Source organism: Rhinolophus sinicus, chromosome 6, assembly GCF_057876585.1.
Source record: "Rhinolophus sinicus isolate RSI-liver-muscle chromosome 6, RSI-T2T, whole genome shotgun sequence".
Taxonomy (NCBI): domain Eukaryota; kingdom Metazoa; phylum Chordata; class Mammalia; order Chiroptera; family Rhinolophidae; genus Rhinolophus; species Rhinolophus sinicus.
In genome coordinates, this window is record NC_142506.1 from 32,670,453 (window position 1) to 32,691,804 (window position 21,352).

Here is a 21,352-nt window from a genome sequence, read left to right on the forward strand (position 1 = left end):
AACAGTTTTTTCTATTTAATTGGTACACCCTTTGAGACTGGAGTCCTGAGCGTCAGTGTTACTGCTCGTTCCCGAGTGGAGGCACGAGGGCTGACGCGCCGTCATCAGACATAATGCTGCAGCGGGCCGTGTCAGTGCTTGCACAGTAGTGTGTTAATGTGTGTTAAAACTGACATCGCAAATACAGCGTTCTCAATTTTTCAAATTACAACTCTGTAACAAGTCATGCTGTTAAAACATACAAGAAATAGCAGTTAAGCCTTCAAGTAGATAACATACAGCCTGTACAGATTACTGCTATCCCAAAGTGCATAACGGATTGTTTTCTTTGAAATGAGGCAAGAATTAGCAGGTAGTTCAATTATTTGACTACTAAGATAAGTAGAAATATCAAATCCAAATATTAAATACCAACTACTGCCTCAGGAGGTAGTATAAATCCACTCGGCATTACAACATGCCCCTCCTTGGCAGGAAACACAAGAAATGTGGGGGTTTGGCAGAAAACACAAATCTATAACCAATAGGCCTCTATTCAAAAAAGTCATAGTGTCACTTCTCAACCAGCACTTTCAAAATGCTCATTACTCATATTATGATAGAAGTCTGGCCATATATTCGTTCCAATGGCTTTGAGGTTACAACCTTCAAATGTCAGGAGTGAAGCTACTCTCAAACCATCAGTTGGAAACAAGTGATATGAAGCTTCCACTGCCCCCTAAACGACATTTATGGGCCAGTCTAACAGCCTGGTGGGCAAAGTTGTCACCTCATACTTATATTCTTAACTCTGTGAACAGAGCAGAAAATTAACCTGAATCCCTGATTAGCTCCCGGGACCAAAAGAAACTGCTACATAAGATATTATCTAGCCAGGTCCTTCAGAGCCCAGTTGAAAGCACTTGTGAACTTTTTCCCTTGGCGATACTTTGGAGGAGAGGAAGTTGATTTCTCTGTAGATCACAGTTCAGTGTCCATTCTCTGTGGGAATTAACGCCAATGTTCAAGCAGCTGTGTTGTTGTCTTTCCCTCTTATATGAAACCACCACTTGGAGAACTCAATGCTATGAGGGCATTCTCATGCTCAGAAGTGACTGAAGTTTTAGGACGGGCAAAGTAAAGTTTTATATATATATACACACACACATACACACACACACACATATATTTAAGAGGAAGTAAAATTATATATATATTTAAAAGAGAATCTCTAAAGCATTTTGGGATTCCCCTAATGAAAGGCACCAGATAAATGCAAGTCATTACCAAAATGAAAAGTCAAGTTTTCCAGCTTTCACATCTGCAAAGAGTAATGACTAGGAGTATCTCTTTTTTGACAAAACCTGCCTGTTTAGAAGAATACTCATGAGATTGACTGAGTTATTCGGCCTCCTTCTTTGTCACCACTTTTCACAATCTTTATGGTCACTGACCATGGATCCCATGCTCAGTAACCTGATACCATCAGCTTTGGTAAACTGAACAGTCCTCACGAGTTTGTACTATCACCTGCTTTCAGTGCAGCTGTTGCTGATTTTGTAAATTCTCTGCCTTCCAGTGCTGGAAACATCAGCCAAAGCCAAATGTTTCATGCGCAAATTCTGAAAAATAACTCTGCTCTTCTAGCTTGGTAGCTGATTGCCCCCAAATCATCCCACTTTTGTTGATGCTTCTGAGAAACAGATGTAGATAGGAGACCATCAGGCACTAGAAGGCTCCGGTCTAATGGAAGGATTTGAACTTACAGACTCAAGGTCATAAGTGACTAACGCATTCATCCAACACATCGCCCACTCTGTAGTAGCCATGGCAATTACAAGTACACAAAGCCTTCTGACAAAATCCTCACCACACCCCCATAAGGTATGTATTACTTTCAACTAAGGATTGGACCTCTTAGGGAATGGAAATCTTTAGGGAAGGCCCAAGCCTTGGAGAAAAAGCCTGCCTAACTCCACACTGAGACACCTGGATTCTGCAGCCTTTCCAAAGACCGAACAATAATGGAAGGCAACCGATTATATCGAAAATAATGGAGAACTATCTTACAAAGGGGTCCAGCTTCCCCTTCACAATGTTATGTGCTTGGTAACTGAGGAAGAGGAAGGGCATTTTGGAGAAGGCAAGAGTTCTTAACCTTCGGCACAAGTTTAGAAGTTTAAAGGCCTTTTAAATAGCATTAAGCTTTTCAAGAAGTTTATAATTATTTATGACAGTAGCAATGTTTTGTTTTACAACTCTTTCCTTTTTTCTTGTCTTCTACCCCCCCTCCAATAAAGAAGCAGTTGAAATGGAAATAAGGACTATAGTATTTCCATTATGGGTAAGCAACACAGCCTCCATGCATTTGTATATTTTGAGGACACACTGCTACACCAACAGGTTTCCATGTCATATCAGGAACTCCAGGGCAATTAGAGCATCATTTACAACATACTCTATCCTAGAAGCAAAATTATCGAAGTAAATTCTGCTTGGAAATAAAATGGTTCTCATTTTATAAGCTTGCAGAGCAGGCAACAAAAGTTTCTAAGCTACTGCCCTTGCTAGCAACCCTACAATATTTACCTCAGGGAGACAATACAACAATTTCTTTGTAGTTGAGGAAGACAACATGACCTTATTTCTAAACATTTTTAAAAATAAATATTTTGAAAACATGCTAATATCTAAGACACAGCAAAGTTTGGTCAAATGGCCTGGACCAGGATCCTTAGCCTGAAATAAATGTCTCCACGGTCACCCTAGGAAAAACAGAGGCCTGGATTTGAAAATCCTTTAAGTATCCTGCAATTTGGCCTATGTTTAGCTGAAGCCTCTGTCCCTAATGCATCTGTTCTAGTAAAAACATTTCTGTCTGCACTACATGTTTAACTGAGTAACATTCTCTAAAGAGCAACATTTATGACATGAACATCAGCATACATTGTTCTAAAGGTGACCAGTGTACCCATGCATGTCACAGAGCTACAAATAATTTATAAAAACAACTCATAGACTTGCATTGGTCATGTGCTTAATTTCACATTCTCTTTGTTTTGGTATTAGAACTAAATGAAAGCAATGAATAAAGAATTGAGATTTTGTTACACATGATGTGAGCAAAATCCTATCATATCCTTGCTGACCTCATAGATGTGTTTCCACTGGACAGACTTGTGGAGGCATTTTGTGCAGAACTCACATGACAACCTCAGAAACAGGAGCACAAACAATTCACAGACAGTACTGGGCCATGAGCACTAGAATAGGGTACACAGTGAACATAAAAATTAGCATTCTGGGTGGCACTCATCCAGCAGAAAAGTGAACATTTTATGCCCACGATGCAAAGACCAGTGAGTGTCATTTCATTGAAAGGTTCAAAGGCATGGTGTCAGACACACCATACTCTAAAAATGATTCTAAATACTGTAAAAGCAACCTGGGGCACATATCCCATGCATCTCTCCCCTTTGGGGCTGGGCATACTCCTTATGCCATAACCCTAAGGTGCCTGGACTGTGCCAGAGGCACTGGAGGCAGCTCAGCAATGTGGGTTTGAGGACAAGAAGTCCTCCTGGCTACTGTAAGGAATCATTTAAACTTAGTTCACTTGGTGAGCTCCTGCTCATGTTCGTCAGGCTTGCCATGAGGGATTTAACTTTATGAGCATAGTAGTCCCTTAAATTGATGGAGGGAACCTCCTTCATGCCATCTCCAAAGTCACAGCTGCGCATGGCACTTTCAAGTTGCTTTTGGCGCCGATAAAAGTGGGAAAACTTATTGAAGATCAAGGTGATGGGCAGTACCACAACTAGGATACCCGCCAGGATGCAGGCAGAGGCGGTCAGCTTCCCAGCTGTGGTTCCTGGGACCACATCCCCGTACCCCACAGTGGTCATACTGACAGTGGCCCACCACCAGCAGGCAGGGATGGTGGCCAGGCCCTCGTTCTCTTCCTTTTCGATTGTGTAGGCCACTACAGAGAAGATAGAAATCCCCACGGAGAGGTAGAGCAAAAGCAGCCCTACTTCTTTGTAGCTGTATTTCAGGGTTGCTCCCAGGGAGCGGAGACCAGTGGAGTGTCTGGCCAGCTTTAAGATGCGGAAAATCCGCATCAGTCTCAGGACCTGGGCCACCCTGCCCAAGTTGGCCAAGGTAGGTGTGCTCTCCACCACCAGGTTCACCACCAGAGTGATGTAAAAGGGGACGATAGACATAAGGTCAATCAGGTTCAGGGCATTCTTGAAAAACTTGAGGAAGTCAGGGGCCACAGCAAATCTGGCTACCAGCTCAAATGTGAACCAGGCGATGCCAAAGTGCTCTACAATTTCAAACCTAGGGTCCTCGCCGGGGTTGCCCTGGCTGTCGGGGATTTGGAAGTCCGGCAGGCTGTTGAGGCACATGGTGATGATGGACCCCAACACCACCAGGATGGACAGGACGCTAAAGACTCGGCTCAGGACTGAGTAGCCTGGGTTGTCCAGTGCCAGCCACAGCTGCCTGCGGAAGTTGCCCAGGGGCTGCCCATCGAACTTGGAGGCGTCGTTGTAGAAGGCCAGGATCTCGTCGAAGGATGATGTGGTGCTCTCCTGGTCGCTCTGCTCGTCCCACTTCTCCTGCTCGGGCTCCACTTTGCGGCCGTGGTAGCTGTAGCTGCAGCAGGAGTCGATGAAAAACTCGTTGATTCCCCAGTACTCAATCTCCTGGCTGAAGGAGAAGACGCACAGCTCTGCCATGACATGAAGCTTGCCGGTATGGTAGAAATGCAGCACGTAGGGGAAGAGCTCCGGGTTGCGGTCAAAGTAGAACTCACGCTGGACATCGTCGTAGTCATCGCAAAGCTCCAGAATGGCCTCGCGTGAGTGGCAGAGCAGCAGGCGGCCCAGGCGCGTCTCGGGGAAGCGCAGCAGAGTGTGAGAGCGCAGCCTCCTCTTGAAACCTCCTACGTTGATGCGGATCTCTCCATCCTCGACGTTGGCTTCTGACACATCCCACAGGCTCTGGCGGGTCATGCTGGAGACGCCCAACCGCCCGCGCCGCGCGGGGGCGCTACACCTGGAAGCGGAGAGAACCGCGTCCGGTGAGGAGGATGTACTGAGGACCCTGCGCCCCTCTTTTTTTTACCCATCCATCTCTGGCGGGTCCAGTCCTCTCCAAGCGGGTCTCTGAGTGCTGAAGGGCACTGAGATAGGGAGAGTGGTTCTCTGGGGTTTGGCCCCCTCTCAAGGAAAGGCTTGGGGGGGGGGGTATGTTTCCAGTAGCATACACGGCCGCGCCTCCACCCCCATCCCAGGGGTCATTCCGCTTGTTTTAGGCTTGCAGGGATCGCGCCCCCGCGTTTCTGGGAGCCCAGAGGTCTACGAGCTGACCTTGCCGGTGGCCGGGCCGAGGAGACGCCCCCGCCCGCTCGCCGCAGACAGGCGGGATCTGAGCTGGGATGCGCACGGGCAGGGCTGGGCCGAGATGGGGGTGCGTAGCTTCAGGAGACGAATGGGGAAATTCACTGCTGGAGTCTGTAAATCGGGGTTGGGTGAAGGGGGGCGGCCTGGCGTACCCTGTGTCCAGCTCCAACAGCTGGAGCACAGTCGACCCCCCCCCCCCCCCCCCCGCCCCGGGCCTCCCGGCTCGCCAGGCGCGGTGCTCCGGAGCCGCGTGCGCCGCGCCTTACCCAGCGGAGCTGCCCGGGCTCGCCCTGAGGGTTCTGGAAGCGCTTACCTGCGAGCACTGGGGCCCGCGGCCAAGGCCGGCGGGAAACTTCCCCGACCTGCTGGCGAGCATCGCTGCGGCCGCCGCTGCGGGCTGGCTGTGCGTGTGCACGCGGGTGCGAGTGTGTGTGCGCCTGTGTATGCGCCCGGTGGGCCGGCGGGCGGGGTCCGCCGAGCGTCTCCTCCTGTCTCCGGCCGGAGATGCCGCCGCCGCCCGCACTTGCAGGAGGCTCACAGGTGGCTGCTGGTCCCGACGCTCACAGAGCCACCTCTATCGATCTGCACGCCCTTCTGACCCCAAGAGAGACAACAGTACGCATCACAAGCAACGGCGGGAGCCGGAGCCGGAGCCAAGCTGGTGCCCCTCGCAGTGGTGCTGAAAGGACAGCTCCCCATTCCCTGGTGCGGCCGCCGCCCTAGACTGGCAATGCCACCGCCGCTGCAGCTTCTCTGCTTTCCTCCTCCGCGTCACCGCGACCCCTTGGCGCTCCTGGCTCCACGTAGGGCCAACACCTTTCCCAAGCCCTCACCCACCCCCTGGTGACAGCTTTTATTGCTACCCTTCCTCTCCCCGGGGCGCAGGCAGGGGACTGCCTACGGTGACCTTTTCCCACTGGGTCTCTGGGGATCCCAGCTGGAAAAATGAGCGGCGGCTTGCGCGACCCCGGGAAGAGCAAGACGGGGAACTCCGGGTTTCCCCTTCTTAGGGACCTGATGAAAAGTTTCCTGAAGCCGAGGGGCGGGGGGCGGGGGATGGCGGGTGGGGGGAAGGCAGCGGGAGGGAGAAGAAGAGGAAAGGAAGCTTGAGGTCGAGCTCAGCTTAGTTTGCTGGAGCTGGAGCGCAGGCCCCACCGGCGTGGGAGGAAATCACGGAATTCGGTTTGGGATCTCTGTGTGGGTGCTGTGTGTGCACAGGCCAGCGTGGTGTGTGGCTTTGGAAGAGTGCAGGGAAGTATGTGGTTGTGTGTGTGGGTGGTGGTGGTGGTGGTGGTGTGTGTGTGTGTGTGTGTGTGTGTGTGTGTGTGTGTGGTCTGAGGACTGTAGGACTTTTCAGTGTCTGTGTGCAGCGTTGATAAAAATGGGACCTCTGAGGGGTGGGGACGTGTGCAGTGTGTCAGAACTGGGGAACTTAGGGCATGTCAGTGAGGTGTGTGTACACAGCAGGGGCCTTTGGGCTGTGTGTACAGTGTGCTGATTACTGTGTAGTATTGAGAGGGACAGTGACAGGGTCCAATAAGATGAGAACTGTGTGTATGCTAATAGAGTGGGGACTGTTGGGTGTGGGTCCACTGTAGATGTGCTTAGTATCTGTGTCCTCATTCCCCAGGAGGCTTCTGGCCCAGATCTGAGCTCTTGGTCTCCTGAGATTATTCCTTAAGACGCTGCCTGCAGGGCCCAAGCTGAGAAATGGACCCACAGTTTCTGGGGAGTCCCTTCCCCTTGGTCTCTCAGCCCTTTTGATGGTCCTCATTTGCAAAAACTGATGCACCGTGTGAGCTTACCAGCGAGCTGGTGGAACACAGGTCTTGGTCAGAAGTCCTGGGAAAGCCCTCGTGGTGTGGCTCTGGATGCTCTGGACTCACAGGGCAGACACCACAGCCACAGTGGGAAACACACCCTTTCTTTATGTGGCCCTGACAATGTCATCCCAACTAGTCAGATGCTCTGTGGAGCTCAAGTGCTTTGGGGCTTCTTGGAGGGTCTGGGGAAGACCCTTAATCTGGTTTCATGTGAGGCTTCCTGGAACAAGCCTGGCTTCACTTAGAGGAGAACTGTCCCTGTGCCAGCCACCTGCCTCTGGACATGTATATGGGAGTATGTACAGTCTGTGACTGCTGAGAGGATTCCAAACCCATGTCCCTGCAGGTTTCTGCAAGTGCAGGGGATTCCAGGGAGGCGGGCACGTGAAGGAGGGAAGAATAGGTTGTAAGGGCCACACAAGTTTCCTTTCTCTTGTCTGATGCTTTTAGATAAGGGTGTGTGTGTGTGTGTGTGTGTGTGTGTGTGTGTGTGTGTGTATGTATGCATGCATAATAAATAGCTGTGTTGCTGCCTCTTTCACTCTTTTTCAACCCCCTCCCAAACCTTGGGGTGGTGCTGGTTGTGAGATCTCTTTGCTGCAGGGGCCCTTAGCAGCAGCACTTGTGGGACAGCCTTTGTGGTTCTTGTAGCGCTTCACCCCTGTCCTCTCATTGACTGGCTTACAGCCCCCTTCTGCTTCACCACCATATGTCTATGTGGCTTCTGCTGCATGGCCACCATTCCCAGCCACTCCCATGCCCTTGGCCTTGCTCCTGATTCTTCTCCTGGTTTAGCTCAATACATATATCACCTTTTACTGCTGCATTTGGAAGCTTCCTCCCTGCCCCCAAAATGCTAGGGTTTGATGACTCTGGAGTTGTCCTCCCTCCCCTGCTTTATTTATCTGCCTTCCTCCTTCTGTTCCTGTCTGGCTTTTGTTCTTGCTCATTCCTCTTCCTTTGTGGTCATGGGAGATGTCTCCCATGGAGAGAGAGCCTCCTCTGCCTTCTGTTTCTCTTTGTTTCTCCCACACTCAGAGCCACCCCACCTGCAGACCACCAGGGCTCTGCCCAGGCCCCTGGGTCTTTCACCCTTCTAAATAGGATCACTCTGTGCCCTTCTCCGCTCTGCCCCTGCTCTTGCCACCCTCCTTCCACCTCCCTCCTTCCCATTTACCCTCCCTTCCCTTCTCTCTACCTCTCCCTTGTCCCCTTCCACAGCTGACAGGGCTGTGCCAACATGCCCCCAGCCACTCAGGGACCCAGTGTCCATACCTGCCATTTATTTGCTTCTCCTGGGGTCAAGAACAAGCCCCCATGCTTGTCTTTCCTTGAACAGAATGGTGAGTTGGAGACCACAGGAGAAGCCCAAGTTTGGGGCATATCAGTTTTTTCTTGGAAAGGCAGAGGCAGAAGCTCTGTGGGTCTGACATATGCCTTTGCAGCGGGTTAAGTGTATGTGACAGGCAGAGCCACTTGTTTATTTCCCAGTCACTGTGCTGAGGAGAAGTGGAGCCATCTCTGTCCTTCTGTACCAGGGAAGCTGGCTGAGTTTCTGGTTTATTTAGAGGTCTAAGCCCTCATCTTAAAATACAGCTGCCTGCCCCTGGGCTGGCCTTCTAGGGAGATCCTGAAAGGGTGGAGGGGTAGGGGAGTGGCACTCTGGGAAGGGAGACACAGGGACCCCAGGCAGTGGCCCACATCCCTGCATCTGGAAGACTATTATCTCTGTCTTCCTTGCCAACACTGATCTGTCAGTTGAGCCCACACATCTCAGAGTCGGCTTTTTTCTCTGACAGGCGAGGGGGCTGCACCGGCGGCTTGGCTGAGGGAGCCAGGCTGCCTGACCTACATTCTCCACTGCAAAGGAGCCGAGCACACATCCTCACTCTGGGTGTGAGCACAGGGGTGCCCCCCCCCCAACTGGGGTGGACTGTTCACCTATGTCCATCCCACACCCACCAGCCACCCTCCCCATCACAGCCAGAGTGTCTCTCAAAAACACAAACCAGGTCATGTCATTCTGTCCTGAAAACCTTCTGGGGCTTCCTATCAAATTGAAAATGAAAGCCACTTCCTTACCACAGTTCCAAGACCCTCCATATGCACCCCTGCCCAGCTCGCAAATGTCATCCCATTGGTGTTTCCTCCATCGTTTCTTCTCAGCCACGTACCCCTTTGCTCCCTTCCAGGGCCTTTGCACCGGCTCTTCTCTGCTTGTCATGGCAGCTTCACATGGCAGGCTTCTCCTTGTCACTCTGGTCTCGATTTAAATGTCACCGCCTCAGAGAGGCCTAACTGCCCAATAACTAGATCCCCCTGTCAGTTCCGTCATTTCTTTGACAGCTCTTATGTTAAATAGTTATTGAATATATTATTGAATGATGAATGAATGAGGCCCCAACTCCTGTCTTACATTAATCTGTGCCAGCCAGAGTCTCGGCCCCGCCTCTTCTTCCTCCTGGTGGTTCAAGAACAGGTAGAGGGGGAAGGGTTGCTGTGCCTGGGGCTGTGACTTGGAGCCCCCAAGCTCTGCAGTGCTCACAAGAACAATTGATTAGCCTAATGGATTTTATCCCTGGCACATTTGAATCCCTTGGGGAGCTTTCATAGTAGTAGATGCCCCTGGATGCCTTGAGCCTCTCCCCAGACCAATTAAATCAGAATCTCTGGCATGGGGCCAGAGGAATTAGTGTTTTCTTAAAGCCCCCTCAGTGCTGGCAATGTGCAGTCAAGGTTGAGAGCCTGAGCAGCCTTGTGTTTCGGGGCATGGACACGCAGCTCTGTGCTCAAGCGCAGCTTAGCAGTCAGCACCGAGGGCACGGGCTGTCTTAACTCAGGGAACATCAGCCCCACCCCAACTCTAGGTCAGTGCCTGCCCAGAATTGGGGCACCATAAAAGTTGGGTGCCTTTGTCACCATCTCCCCTCAACCCCTGAGCCTCCACCTCTCAGAATCATTTACTTTGGAAACAACTTGTGATTAGGAAGAGTCACCGTTTCTTCCCCTCCTTGGAAGGAGATCTGCTCCTGGGCCTACATTAGGCTGTCAGTGGTAAGGGGGATGAAACAAGCAGCTGGCAGGCCTGTCTGGGAGGGTTTGCAGTGGAAAGGCATGGAGACACTGTTGGGGATGGAAGCAGACTGGAAGAGAGGAGAGAAGCAGGTGGGGGATACCCTGAGCTGGGGAAGCGGGGTTTGAGCCGTGGGAAGGAGGTACGTCAGGGGGGAAAATGGACTGGTGAGGGAGATTGAGAGAAAAGTTGGGGAACAACGGGTTTCAAGAAGTTTTGCTATATTATGAATGCAATTCCTCATTAGGTGTTTCTCAAGAGGCAATACAATAGCATTATATAGCTTGTGCATTGTTTTCCGGATGCTGGACTGAATTTATTACATGTGAGTACTTGCCTAGGCCATTTGGCTTTATCCCCAGAGGCCATCCTTCTCTCCTCCTACAGCCAGCCCCCCCCACCCCGAGGTGCCCTGGAGGTTGACAAGGGAGAGAAGGTTGTTTCTGAAGGACTTCTTTCTGAGTCCTTTAATAAAAATGGGACCAGATGCCCCAAGGCTGGCATGCTCAGGGCCTGCTCCTGAGGGCTGGGGACTGTGAGGGCTTGTCCCTTGGTCCTCCTGCTCCAAGTATCTTTTCCTTGGGAGGCTTTGCCTGTGAGCCACCTGAGTACCACTTCATTGGGGCCCTTTACTGAATTCCCCCAAATATCCTGGGACAAGACTGGAATAATTAAAATATACTTGATGAAACTTAGACTTAAGATCACCTCATGGGAAATTAACAAGAGGACAACACACCTCCTAGGTAAGGGCCCCTCCTGGGTTTACTATCACCTGCCTCTAGGGTCTAATCATCTTTCACCCGAACATCAGGCTTTCCTAAAAGCCTACTGTGGGGGCAGAGCCCAAAAAAGCAGTTTCCAGGCTCTCGGCCTCACATAGACAGGTGCTGGCTCAAGTAGTAAATGGCCATCAACTGTGATTGCATGGCCATCAGCTGTGGCTAGTTGGCCGTCAGCTGTAACCAGTGAGCCATTGGCCACTAATATAACTGCTGTGGCTATGCTAACAGAGAGGAAGAATGGGGGCTAGCAAGAAGATGGCGGCTGGGCTGGCAAGCGTGGATGGCGGTTTGCGGACAGTGTGGATCCAGCCTCCAGTGAGAGTATAGTGCCGCCAGAGAGAATATAGTGGTATGACTCCCCTACCTATGGCTCCATGGGTGTTCCTTTTTGGCCTCACCATATCCTGCGTTATGAGGGGAGCGGGACCAGAGACCCCGCAGGCCGCCCAGCACGACAAATGGTGCAGTGAGCAGGGTCTCCCGCATGACAAATGGCGCAGCGAGCAGGGTCTCCCGCATGACACCTACTGTGGAATTTGAGCCCCAGAGACCAAGGGACTTCCTCTCTATCTGCCTCAGGTGTGTCCTCTGACTTCTGCTGTCCCACCTTTCCTGACCCTTCTTTGGGTGAATCACAGCTGGACTGAAGCCGTCAGCCTCCAGCCCTGGCCCTACTCTCTAGGCCAGTGAGACACCAGATCAGGACAATTTACTTCAAGGCCCTCACCTGTGTTCAGGGAGCAGTGGCGTCTCAGCAACCGTCTACCACCCAGGAGGCTGATGAAGGCAAAAGTAGTAGAGAAAATGAAGCTGAGAGTGATGATGATGCCACTGGCTGAGCTGTGTGCCCCAGAGCTAGACAACCTGGCCCCAGCTCCCCTAGCCATGTATCCTTGGATAAAACATTTAGCCTCTTCATGCTTCACGGTCCTCATCTTTAAAATCGATGGCAGTCCCTAGCTTGTTATTATAAGGTTATTATATATAATATAAGGTTATTATAAGGTTAATATATATTACAAGGTTATTGTGAGAATTAAAAGAAACACTTAAGAGTGCTATAGCAGGGCCTGGCATATAGCAAGTGCTTCAGTGTTAACCATGACTAGTGCTAATTACTGAGCGCTTATGATGTGATTGGCCTGTGCTAAACTCTCCGCTTGCCTCCTGCCCTCTCTTGGGTACTATTATTAACCTCATTTACTGATGCCCATTAAGTGGGGTGTTTAGATTCAAACATGACTCTCTGGTTCCAAAATCTGCCCTCTTAATGATCTTGAGTAGGTGCAGGATTAATTAGTGTAGGCTAATTGCTGTCAAATCCCGCAATCCCAGTGGCTTAACATAATAAAAGGATCGTTTCTCACTCATGTTACAGTCTAATTGGATGTTCTGGAGAAGCCTTCCACATGGTGATTCCAGAACCCAGGCTCCTTCCACCTAGAGCTCTGCCAGCTTCTAGGGCCTTGAAATCCCTCCCTGAAATCCTCTGCATAAAGATGGGAGATGAGGGAAGATGGCATAGAGGATGGCATGAGAGGTTTTCCAGGCCAGGTCTGGAAGTGGCAGGCTTCACTTCTGCCCACATGCCTTTGGCCAGAATTCAATCATAGGGCCCCATGTAACTGGGAGAGGTAGAGGAGGATGCAGGAAGAAGAGAAATTGGGGCACCAAAACTCTCTGTTGCTGATGGGTGAGTAGACGCTGGTAGACATCCTGCATCTTTTCTCCCAAGGTGGGGAGAAGGAACACAGAAAAGTCCCCACTCACTAGTTATCACGAGGTGGCTAAAGATATCCCTAGCTGGAAGGACTTTGTTTGAAGACACAGGCCCATGGTGCCCTATATCTCTAGGTGTCCTGAACTGGCACTGAGGAATGATCTCTCAGCCTCAGACAGGACTTTGTTTCCCTCTTCTCATAATGACATTTTCAGCCTTGAACTTATCCACACCACATGTCTGAAGAGGGGTATCTGTCCTGGTTCTTGGTCACAAGTTGTAAAAAGGTTATTAGGTAGGTCACAGATTCTCCAGCCAGGAACCAAGCTTGGAAGCTGCAGTAGCTGAAAACCTACTCCTTCCCCGCCCTTCTTAGATCTGCACTTCTTCCCTTGGCTGGGAATTTGGCGGAAATCTCTCAGGGAAAGATTTCTTTTCAGACCTGGTCTGCCTATTTTTTATCATGACCAATTGTCTACCCTCAGATACATTCCCAGCTCCCCAAACCTCCCCCAGCTCAGGGTGCTATCCCCAGGCTCTCATTATTCTGTAAAAGTGACACCCACCCACCCAATTATCCATCCATCTCCCATTGATCTATCCATCCATCCACCCACTTCCTCATCCCACACCTTAGAGCCTCTGTGGGCTCCTGTTTCTATGGTTACTCCAGGGCCTGAGTCTGCTGAGGGTTTGCTGAGCGATTCTCCACTCTAGGCTGTTCTCACAACAGCCTTACTGCTGGACTCAAATCCTGGATTGCTCATGGGGTCCCACCCTTCTTACAGTTCTCCCTCCCCACAGATCACACATTGCTTACACATTGGCCCATCAAGGTGATCAGCTTCCTGGATTTGAAATAAAATCAAAAGCTTTCCAGTAGTTGAATAGAGAGACACTTCTGGAAGTAAAATGTCTGGGGGGTGGGGGGTTGCCACATGAAACAAGAAGACGTTCCCAGAGGTAGGTGCTGCCCCTTGGTAATATAACAACTGCTGGCATTTATTGGGCACTTACTATAAGCCAGGAACTGTTCTAAGGATTTCATGTCTATGTATGAACCAGGTTAATCCTCACAACAACCCCGTGGGGTATGCATTATTATCTGAGAGGAAATAGGCACAGAAAAGTTGAGTAACATGTTCAAGATTAGAGCTAACCAGAGACAGAACTGAGATTCAAAGCAAGACAGGCACTCTAGAGATTTGTTCTTATATGCTGCATTCATGGCCTCTCTACAGCCATTCCTCCCCACCCAGGGATTCTGGAAGTTTCCCAGAATCATTTTCCAAGACAAGAAGTAGATTTCTGAACACCTCCCCAGCACTCAGCTCCTCTCTGGGGGTGACAAGTGCCCATATGTGAGAACCCCCTATCTACTCTAGACCACTTGGCAGCAGCTTTCAGTTGCTCAGAAGCCCAGATAGGCCCCTGTTGTTCTCAGGAGGAGCTCTCTGACCATGCACCCTGAGCTGGTCTGTCTGTGGGCTCTAGAGCTTTCCTCAGGTCGCAGCCAAGCTACACCTTGTCCTCAGAGGCCTTCAGGAGGGTGGGAAGAAGTAATCCCATCAGAGAAACCCAGCTGAGGGAAGACACAAGATGTTCCCAACAAGTGACAGAAAACCAATTCACACTCTTCCCTGCAGCCAAAAAATTAAGCTAATTTTTCATTTCTCTGCTTATGTGCGATTCAACTAAACATAGGCATCCAGGAATGCAAACAATGACTAGATTTTCTTAATTTAGGACAGTTTTAATTAAATCTTGCTAAAATGATGGGGGCTCTGGATATTTTTATCATGGTCGCAACTATGTGATTTGGGAATAGGAAAGGTGGGGAACACGATCCTCCTCCCCTGGACATCTCCCACCCTGTACTGGCCTCCCCGTCATGCCCCATTGAGCATATCTCCTGAAAAAAGGTACAATCCTCTTGGGATTCTTGTTTCTTCTGCTCTTGTTTTTATTAAAGGAAACTAGTTTCCGTACACTGCATTCATTCTGACTAACTGGAGTTGGAAAATCCAAATGACTCAGCAAAACAAATATTTAAATTATGGGGTTATTTTTGAGAAAAATTTGGATTTACCAGAAGTCACTAGTATAAATACTAAGACACCAAAATCAAAAGTTTCTAAGGTAGCGTCTTCTAGTACATGCTGCTTACCCATGTCCAGTTCTCCTCTCCCTCTGGGCACATGAAAGGATGACATTTCCCCACCCTCTCCAAGTTTGGAGGAGCCATGTGACTTATTCTGGCCAATGAGCTATTTCTGGAGTAACGTGTCATATGTAGGCCAGAACATTTGACTAATAGTGTGAGAGGCTGCAGCATTCTCTGCCCCTGCTGTGGAAATAACATTGAGAAGATGGTGGCGCAAGATCATAGCAGCCTGGATCCCTGAGCTACCCCATGGAGCACAGCTACCTGGAGCCTCCTGGATGTGAAGCAGATTTTATGTGGTTGAGAGATACATTTTAGTTGGGTTTTATCACTGAGGTTTGAGGGGAATTGGTTGTTTCCTACAGTAGAGTCTCTCCTATCTTGATTAATACAACAAATAATGCTTTTCTAATGATCATTGTACAATAAGACCACATCATTTTAATTATTTTATATTGGATTATTTTGGAATTTCAAAAATCATCTGTCCTGTTTGGTCCGGAATGAGAAGAAGTTTACTTTTGCCAGCACTAAATAAGATTGTTGGAAAATATATGTAACTTACTTAGGTAAAACTTATGTGTCAGCAGGACGGCTTTTAAATTTGCCAGAATTCCAGGATAAGGTTAAATGCATACTTTCCAAATAAAAGTGGTTAGAATGGGGAGTAGATTCATTTCTCAGAGAATTGTGGGGTGCACAAGTTATGAGTGGAAAACATTGATTTTTAGGAGGGGACAGTGATTGAGTAGTTGGGAAGAAGGAGGTGAGACGATGTCTGAAGAAGAATTTTAAGAAGTTAGTGTGTGTGATTTCTACCCCACCAAGAAAGCTTTCGTTGAGAGGTATCAGTTAAGGTAATGCCAACCTGCATAATATATAAATGTATATGGCTTAAACATGACAGAAGTTTACTTATTAGTCACATGAAATCCAAAATATTTGTACTAAATTGGTGGGCAGTTCTCCTACAAGTGGTGATTCAAGGAATTGGGCTCCTTTCTGTTATCAACGCATCTTTCCAACATTGCAGAGCTCATCTAAATTCAGTCAGGAGAACAGAGAGGGTGGAAATGGATACAGGATGTTTTTATAACCTAGACATAGCACACATCATATCCACCAGTATTTCACTGGTCAGAACTCAGTCACGTGACCCCTCCTAATTGCAAGGGAGGCTGGAAAATGTTATCTAGCTGTGTGGCCAGGAGGAAGAGGAATCAGGTTTGGTGAAGACCTAGCCACTCACAAAAGCTCTCCATTCTTTCAGAGTTGGATTTGAGCATGCTTTTAGACTGTAACCCCATGTAGACAGAGCAATAAGTGGGCCCAACTTTGTGCAGGTTATATTTTGGAAGGAGGCCTGAGTGGAAGTTTTGCTTAAGACACAGTTTTCTGCTTCTTAGATTAAAATAATAATCATAGACCTGGACCACAGATACACCTCTGGAGTTGCCAACTACTTGGAATTATAAACAAGGATAGGTGAATCAGGTACAAGCACTATAGTATGGGAAAGCCTGAGAGAAATGGTGGAAACTACTCTGACATTAAAATTACAGTTTTAGAGACGAACAGATTGTACCACACAGGGAATTAAACAAATGCAGGGCCCTGTGACTTGGTTAAATGGAGGATGCCTGCAAGAACTCTCTCGAGATTGCAAATTGAACATTAGCATTTATTCCAATCCTCATAGACACCCAAATGTCTTAAGACACAAGAGACTTTTATGCAAGGAGTGAAGAAGTCAGTGATAAGCACACTTGGATTGGTTCAAAGTTGTTGCCCTGTTCTAACTGGGACCAGCTTCCTGGAGCACAACTGCTACTGTGAGGCTTGCAATCAAGTCAGCATTGAACTGTTTATACAAGTTGATTGCTACTAGAAACATAAGAAATTCACAGGAAGTCCCATGCTAGGAACCAGAGAAAAGGACTTTGAGTTAGTGGTTAGTGGTTCTTGGAAGGTTTGGGGCATGGCAAGCACTGAAGGCAAAAAAAGGCATTTTTAGAAGAAGTACTGAACAACAGAGAATATATGCAGCTCTCAAGCCACCAGGCGTCTGCTTTAGTGGTTGACCACCTCACTGCCCTAATGGGAGTAAAGGGGAAAGTGGAGGGAAGCTAGGATTTATATATTGAGTTAATATTAAGAAACTACCACCAGCACAAATATTTTCCTGTGCTGCAGCAGGAGGAGCTGCTATAGCAAGGCATCCCCAAGGGAGCCACAGAAGCTGGCTTGGATAATGAGAAGCACTTGGATCAATCCTTGGAGGAAAAAGATCAGCAACTTTTAGCAAAGAGAGGCTGAGCAATGTGCGTTCTGATCTTAAACTTGGAGGGACTTCCTGAATTCCCTCTGTTGCTATGGATAATCAAGGCTGAGGAAAACAAGGGGGTAAGATGGCATCTACTGGGAGCAAGATGGAATAATGGAATTCAAACTAGGGCAGCCAGGTTGGTCTGGGGTACCAGTGTGGCTCAATCTGAGAAGCAAAATGGATGGGAGAGCGGCTTTCTTTATCCCATTCAGGTGACACCCCAGATCCAGCCCAGGACTTAGGTTGAAGACAGCACTACTGAATTTGCTCCCAGAGGGGTAATGTTGGTTGCATAAAAGGCATTTCTCGGGCCCCAGTGTGAATGAGATGGTGTCACCCTCAGGCTGCCCTGAATGTGGGAGTAAATGACATATGTGTTTTATTTGTGGCAAGAAACAACATTTGAGCTTGAAACTGCGAGAAAATGTGGTCTATGGAGACCACCAAGGGGCAAAGACACTGGTGGAGAGGCTGGGTGGGTGGTCTCAGATGTTAATGATGCAACAAGTAGGAGTGGGGGCAGGCTGAAGAGGGCGCATGCCCACCACCTTAAATCCCCTCATCTCCAAACTGCATAGGAGAAGGAGGAGAAAGGAGAATCTGGGTTGGATGAGGGGATGAGTTGAGTGTGGGGAGGGAACTCATTGGCTACAAGTCAATATTATATTCTGACTGTGACTGTGTAGTTTAGAAAGGGAGTTATGCTATTGATTTATTGGCTCTGGAAAAGTTGTAATAAGAGGAAGGATTTTATTGCATTGCATTTAAAGGTTGTGGAGCAAGATAGGTTGTGGCTTCAATGGGAAGAGCAGTGAGAACAATCTTGTGCCACCTCATCCAGAAAATCCATCCCCAAACCTTCATTATTCTTCAAAGATTTAAGAGTTGAATGCTTATTTCTTTTGCTTATATTTTTGAGTAGAAAGGGCCATGAGGACACTCAAATTTATGTGGGTTACACTTAAAAGGCACATAAAAATGGATGTGGCTGTTTAATAATAAGCCTCATCTAACTATTAAAAACAATTGACCAAACTTTTTTTTTGGGGGGTGGGGGTGGGGGTGGTGAATACTTCGTTAGTATGTAATTCATTGTAATAATAAAATGTCATTGTAAAGACTGTGGCTTGAAGTTATGTTCCCAGTCTTAGGACCTTGAGATGTACTAAAGCTACTATTGATCTGAAGGTAAAAGAAAACTGAAAAGAAGCACTTAGAATTTGATCCCCACCTTTCTTCTTCCTCCTAGAACCTGTACCACTGTGAATGATTTTGTTTTACCGTGTTTCCCCGAAAATAAGACCTTGCTGGACAATCAGCTCTAATGCATCTTTTGGAGCTAAAATTAATATAAGACCCTGTCTTATTTTACTATAATATAATACCAGGTCTTATAATGTAATATAATATAATATAATATAATATAATATAATATAATATAATATAATGTAATGTAATATAAATAATATAATACCAGGTATTATATAATATAAGACCCACTCTTATATTAATTTTTTCTCCAAAAGATGCATTAAAGCTGATTGTCTGGCTAGGTCTTATTTTCGGGGAAATACGGTAGTAGGTGTGAGTATGTGTGTGCATGCGGAGGGGGACCTTGTTGGAAGTAATGTAAGATGCAAGAATACAGCAGGGTCATATATAGACACGTTTAATAATATTAATTAATTATACATCATCAGGAGAGAGAGAGAGAGAAATGGTGTGGGTGTTCCCATCAACCATATAACTCAATGGGTGACAAGATTGTTCATTTATTCATTTACTTATCCATATATCTACCCATTCATACACGCATACTTAATCCTCCAAAATCAGCTTTTGGGATACAACAGCCAAAATGTGTTCTATCCCAGTTCTCTTACCTTCATTTATTCATTTATTCAACAAATATTTATTAAAGCTCGTGTGCTCATGAAAATCTATCTTTGAGGAAGACAGACAAGTAAAGGCTTCCTGGCCACTCTGCAGATGAGATCCACATGTTAGGGAGACCTGGGGATCCCCAATCCAAAGGGCAATTCTCATCTCTCTAGCCGCTTATTCAGAGAAGGAGATGGAGGTGAGAAGACAGCACTCACATGTCTCTACATGTGTTTTCACAAGGGAGGGAAACAGATCCTTCAGCATTTCAGCTGCTCCGTGGCCTATGGACTCTCCCAGCCTTGACTTGTACAGAGTTTGAGTCTAAGATTGTCTTCTAAGATCTTCCAAACCCATTTTAGGTGGCTGTTTTTAATACGATAACCACCAAGACATTCCATTATCTGTAGGTCCATGGTGTTTAATTTTTTTCCTTTTCTAACAGCCCAAATTAGAAATAATGTGGAAAAACTTAGGAAACACAGTGCAGAGAAAATAAATAAGAGTGAGTCAATGGCTTTATATCCTAAACAAAATCTGATTGCTGAGTCTCTGCCTTGGGTCAGTTCTTTCCTCCTGTATGTGTGACATTCTCAAGGCAAGGAGGGAAACCCTGAAGGTGGTTTTTCCTCCAGCCTTGTCTAAAAGGCATTTGGCAGAGAAGGTATAGGAGAGTGTCCTGACCTTGAAGACAGCTGTAAATGAGTCAGAAGGGGCTTAAGGCCAGTACAAGACTCAGCCGTGTTCATCATAGTTTTCAAGCATTAAAATTGAAAAACATGGTTTGACACGTGGATTACCGTAGGACAAAAAATCTGGAATTAGAAAGCTCAGGTTGCAGGGTGTTGTAGCTGAGTCCAAAATGGGGTTTGGAGGGTTGCTATTAGTCCCTGCACCTGTTTACATGGAGTGACATGCATAGGGTTTTTGTTGGCTGGAGGGAATGGGGGAAGTTGGCAGCAGATTTGCTTTGGGAAGGAAGAGAGGGGAGACTGAAGGATGGAGGGAATGGCAGGGTCAGTGCCTCATGAGCTCCCCATTTAGACAGAGGGCTTAGAAGAAAAGCCAAAGAGGCTATTTTCATGAGGAAGTTGAAGACACTCTGGGTACAAGCAGAGCTGTTTGGGGGCTCACGCACAACACGTGAGAGATGCTATTCCCCTCACTCTGTATGGAACCCAAGACAGCTCTTGCATCTCATGGGCTGGTAAATTTAGATGCCCCAAAAGACGGCTCCTCCCTCTTACCCAAAATAGTCAGTATTTTTCAACAGGCACCATCAGAAGTGGATTCCCAGAAAGCTTCAGCTGAGTGGATGGGAGCATGGGGCTGAGTAAACAATTTAGGGATAAGAGGTCCTGAGAGAGTAAATAGGGTCAGGTAGAAAAACTCTAGGTCATTGTTGTTTATGAGGCTTAAAGAAGGCAAGCTGCGTTATAGAAACAAGAGGAGACCACAGAGCAAGAGAGGACATTTTCTTCCAAACTCAATATTGGGTCCTATAGTGGGAGACACAGTTGGATAATAGGATAGATTATCTGAATTCGGGACTTATCCAGAAAAATTGCCAGAGCAGTATCAGATTAACTTGATTGAAGTTTTCGTTTGATTAGATCCCTAAACTCTGGTTATGTGTGCTTATTAATCCAGCCTATTATCTAAACAGAATGGGAACCCACAGTCAACTTTATAAAAGCAGCAGAAGCATTGCCAGCTAGCCTCTGGTTTGGGATTTTTGTCTTGTGATCTAACATTTAAAGGAGGTTGTGACAGTGAAACCTATTTAGAATGCTAATGATCACTTTAAGTCTCTTAAAGGCTTTAAGAATATATTTTAATCATTGAATCTTTCCCTAAGCCCAGCAGAGTTATTCATGAATACATTGTTATTCCTTTGAGTCAACAAGAATTGGACAGACTGACTGAATTAATGAAGCTTTCTCTTCTGGTCCTTCTCATGGCTGTGGCAATGTGCATTTCCACTAGCTCTGTGAAATGCAGATGGAGTAAAATTTTCCCCAAATTGATTTGTTCTACATCATTGAATTTCAGCTATTTGCATTTTTATGCCAGAATCAGATTTAGCTTATTATTATTGTTGTGGAAAATAATTATAATCCTTTAATTGTCATGGCACTTGACAATTTTTAAAAAATCACAAATGTTATTTAATTCCATCCTCACTCTAACACA

At 47.3% G+C, this 21,352-nt stretch overlaps 1 protein-coding gene and 1 long non-coding RNA gene across 3 annotated transcripts in view; one reads left to right on the top strand and one right to left on the bottom strand.

Annotated features, from left to right (window-relative positions):
• Positions 1-6,644, bottom strand: KCNS2 (potassium voltage-gated channel modifier subfamily S member 2). Of its 2 annotated transcripts, XM_088799028.1 has the most exons (3): positions 5,701-6,644; positions 5,355-5,498; positions 1-5,040 (listed from the first exon to the last, which is right to left on the bottom strand). In XM_088799028.1, the coding sequence occupies exon 3, from the start codon at positions 4,995-4,997 to the stop codon at positions 3,564-3,566; it is 1,434 nt and encodes a 477-aa protein (XP_088655154.1). In that variant the 5' UTR covers positions 4,998-5,040; positions 5,355-5,498; positions 5,701-6,644; the 3' UTR covers positions 1-3,563. The 2 variants fall into 2 exon arrangements, with proteins under 2 accessions (XP_088655154.1, XP_074172498.1); XM_074316397.2 differs by lacking the exon at positions 5,355-5,498 and having other exon boundaries at positions 5,701-6,642.
• The window catches only part of LOC148757853 (uncharacterized), a 27,832-nt gene continuing 11,399 nt past the window's right edge, over positions 4,920-21,352 (top strand). The window contains exon 1 of the long non-coding RNA XR_016021514.1: positions 4,920-5,065. This is a non-coding gene — a long non-coding RNA (uncharacterized LOC148757853). The remainder of the gene's footprint in view (positions 5,066-21,352) is intronic.

What these genes read in the sequence shown, in the direction of transcription:
- KCNS2 (XM_088799028.1), bottom strand. Translation starts at nt 4,997, where the DNA reads ATGACCCGCCAGAGCCTGTGGGATGTGTCAGAAGCCAACGTCGAGGAT.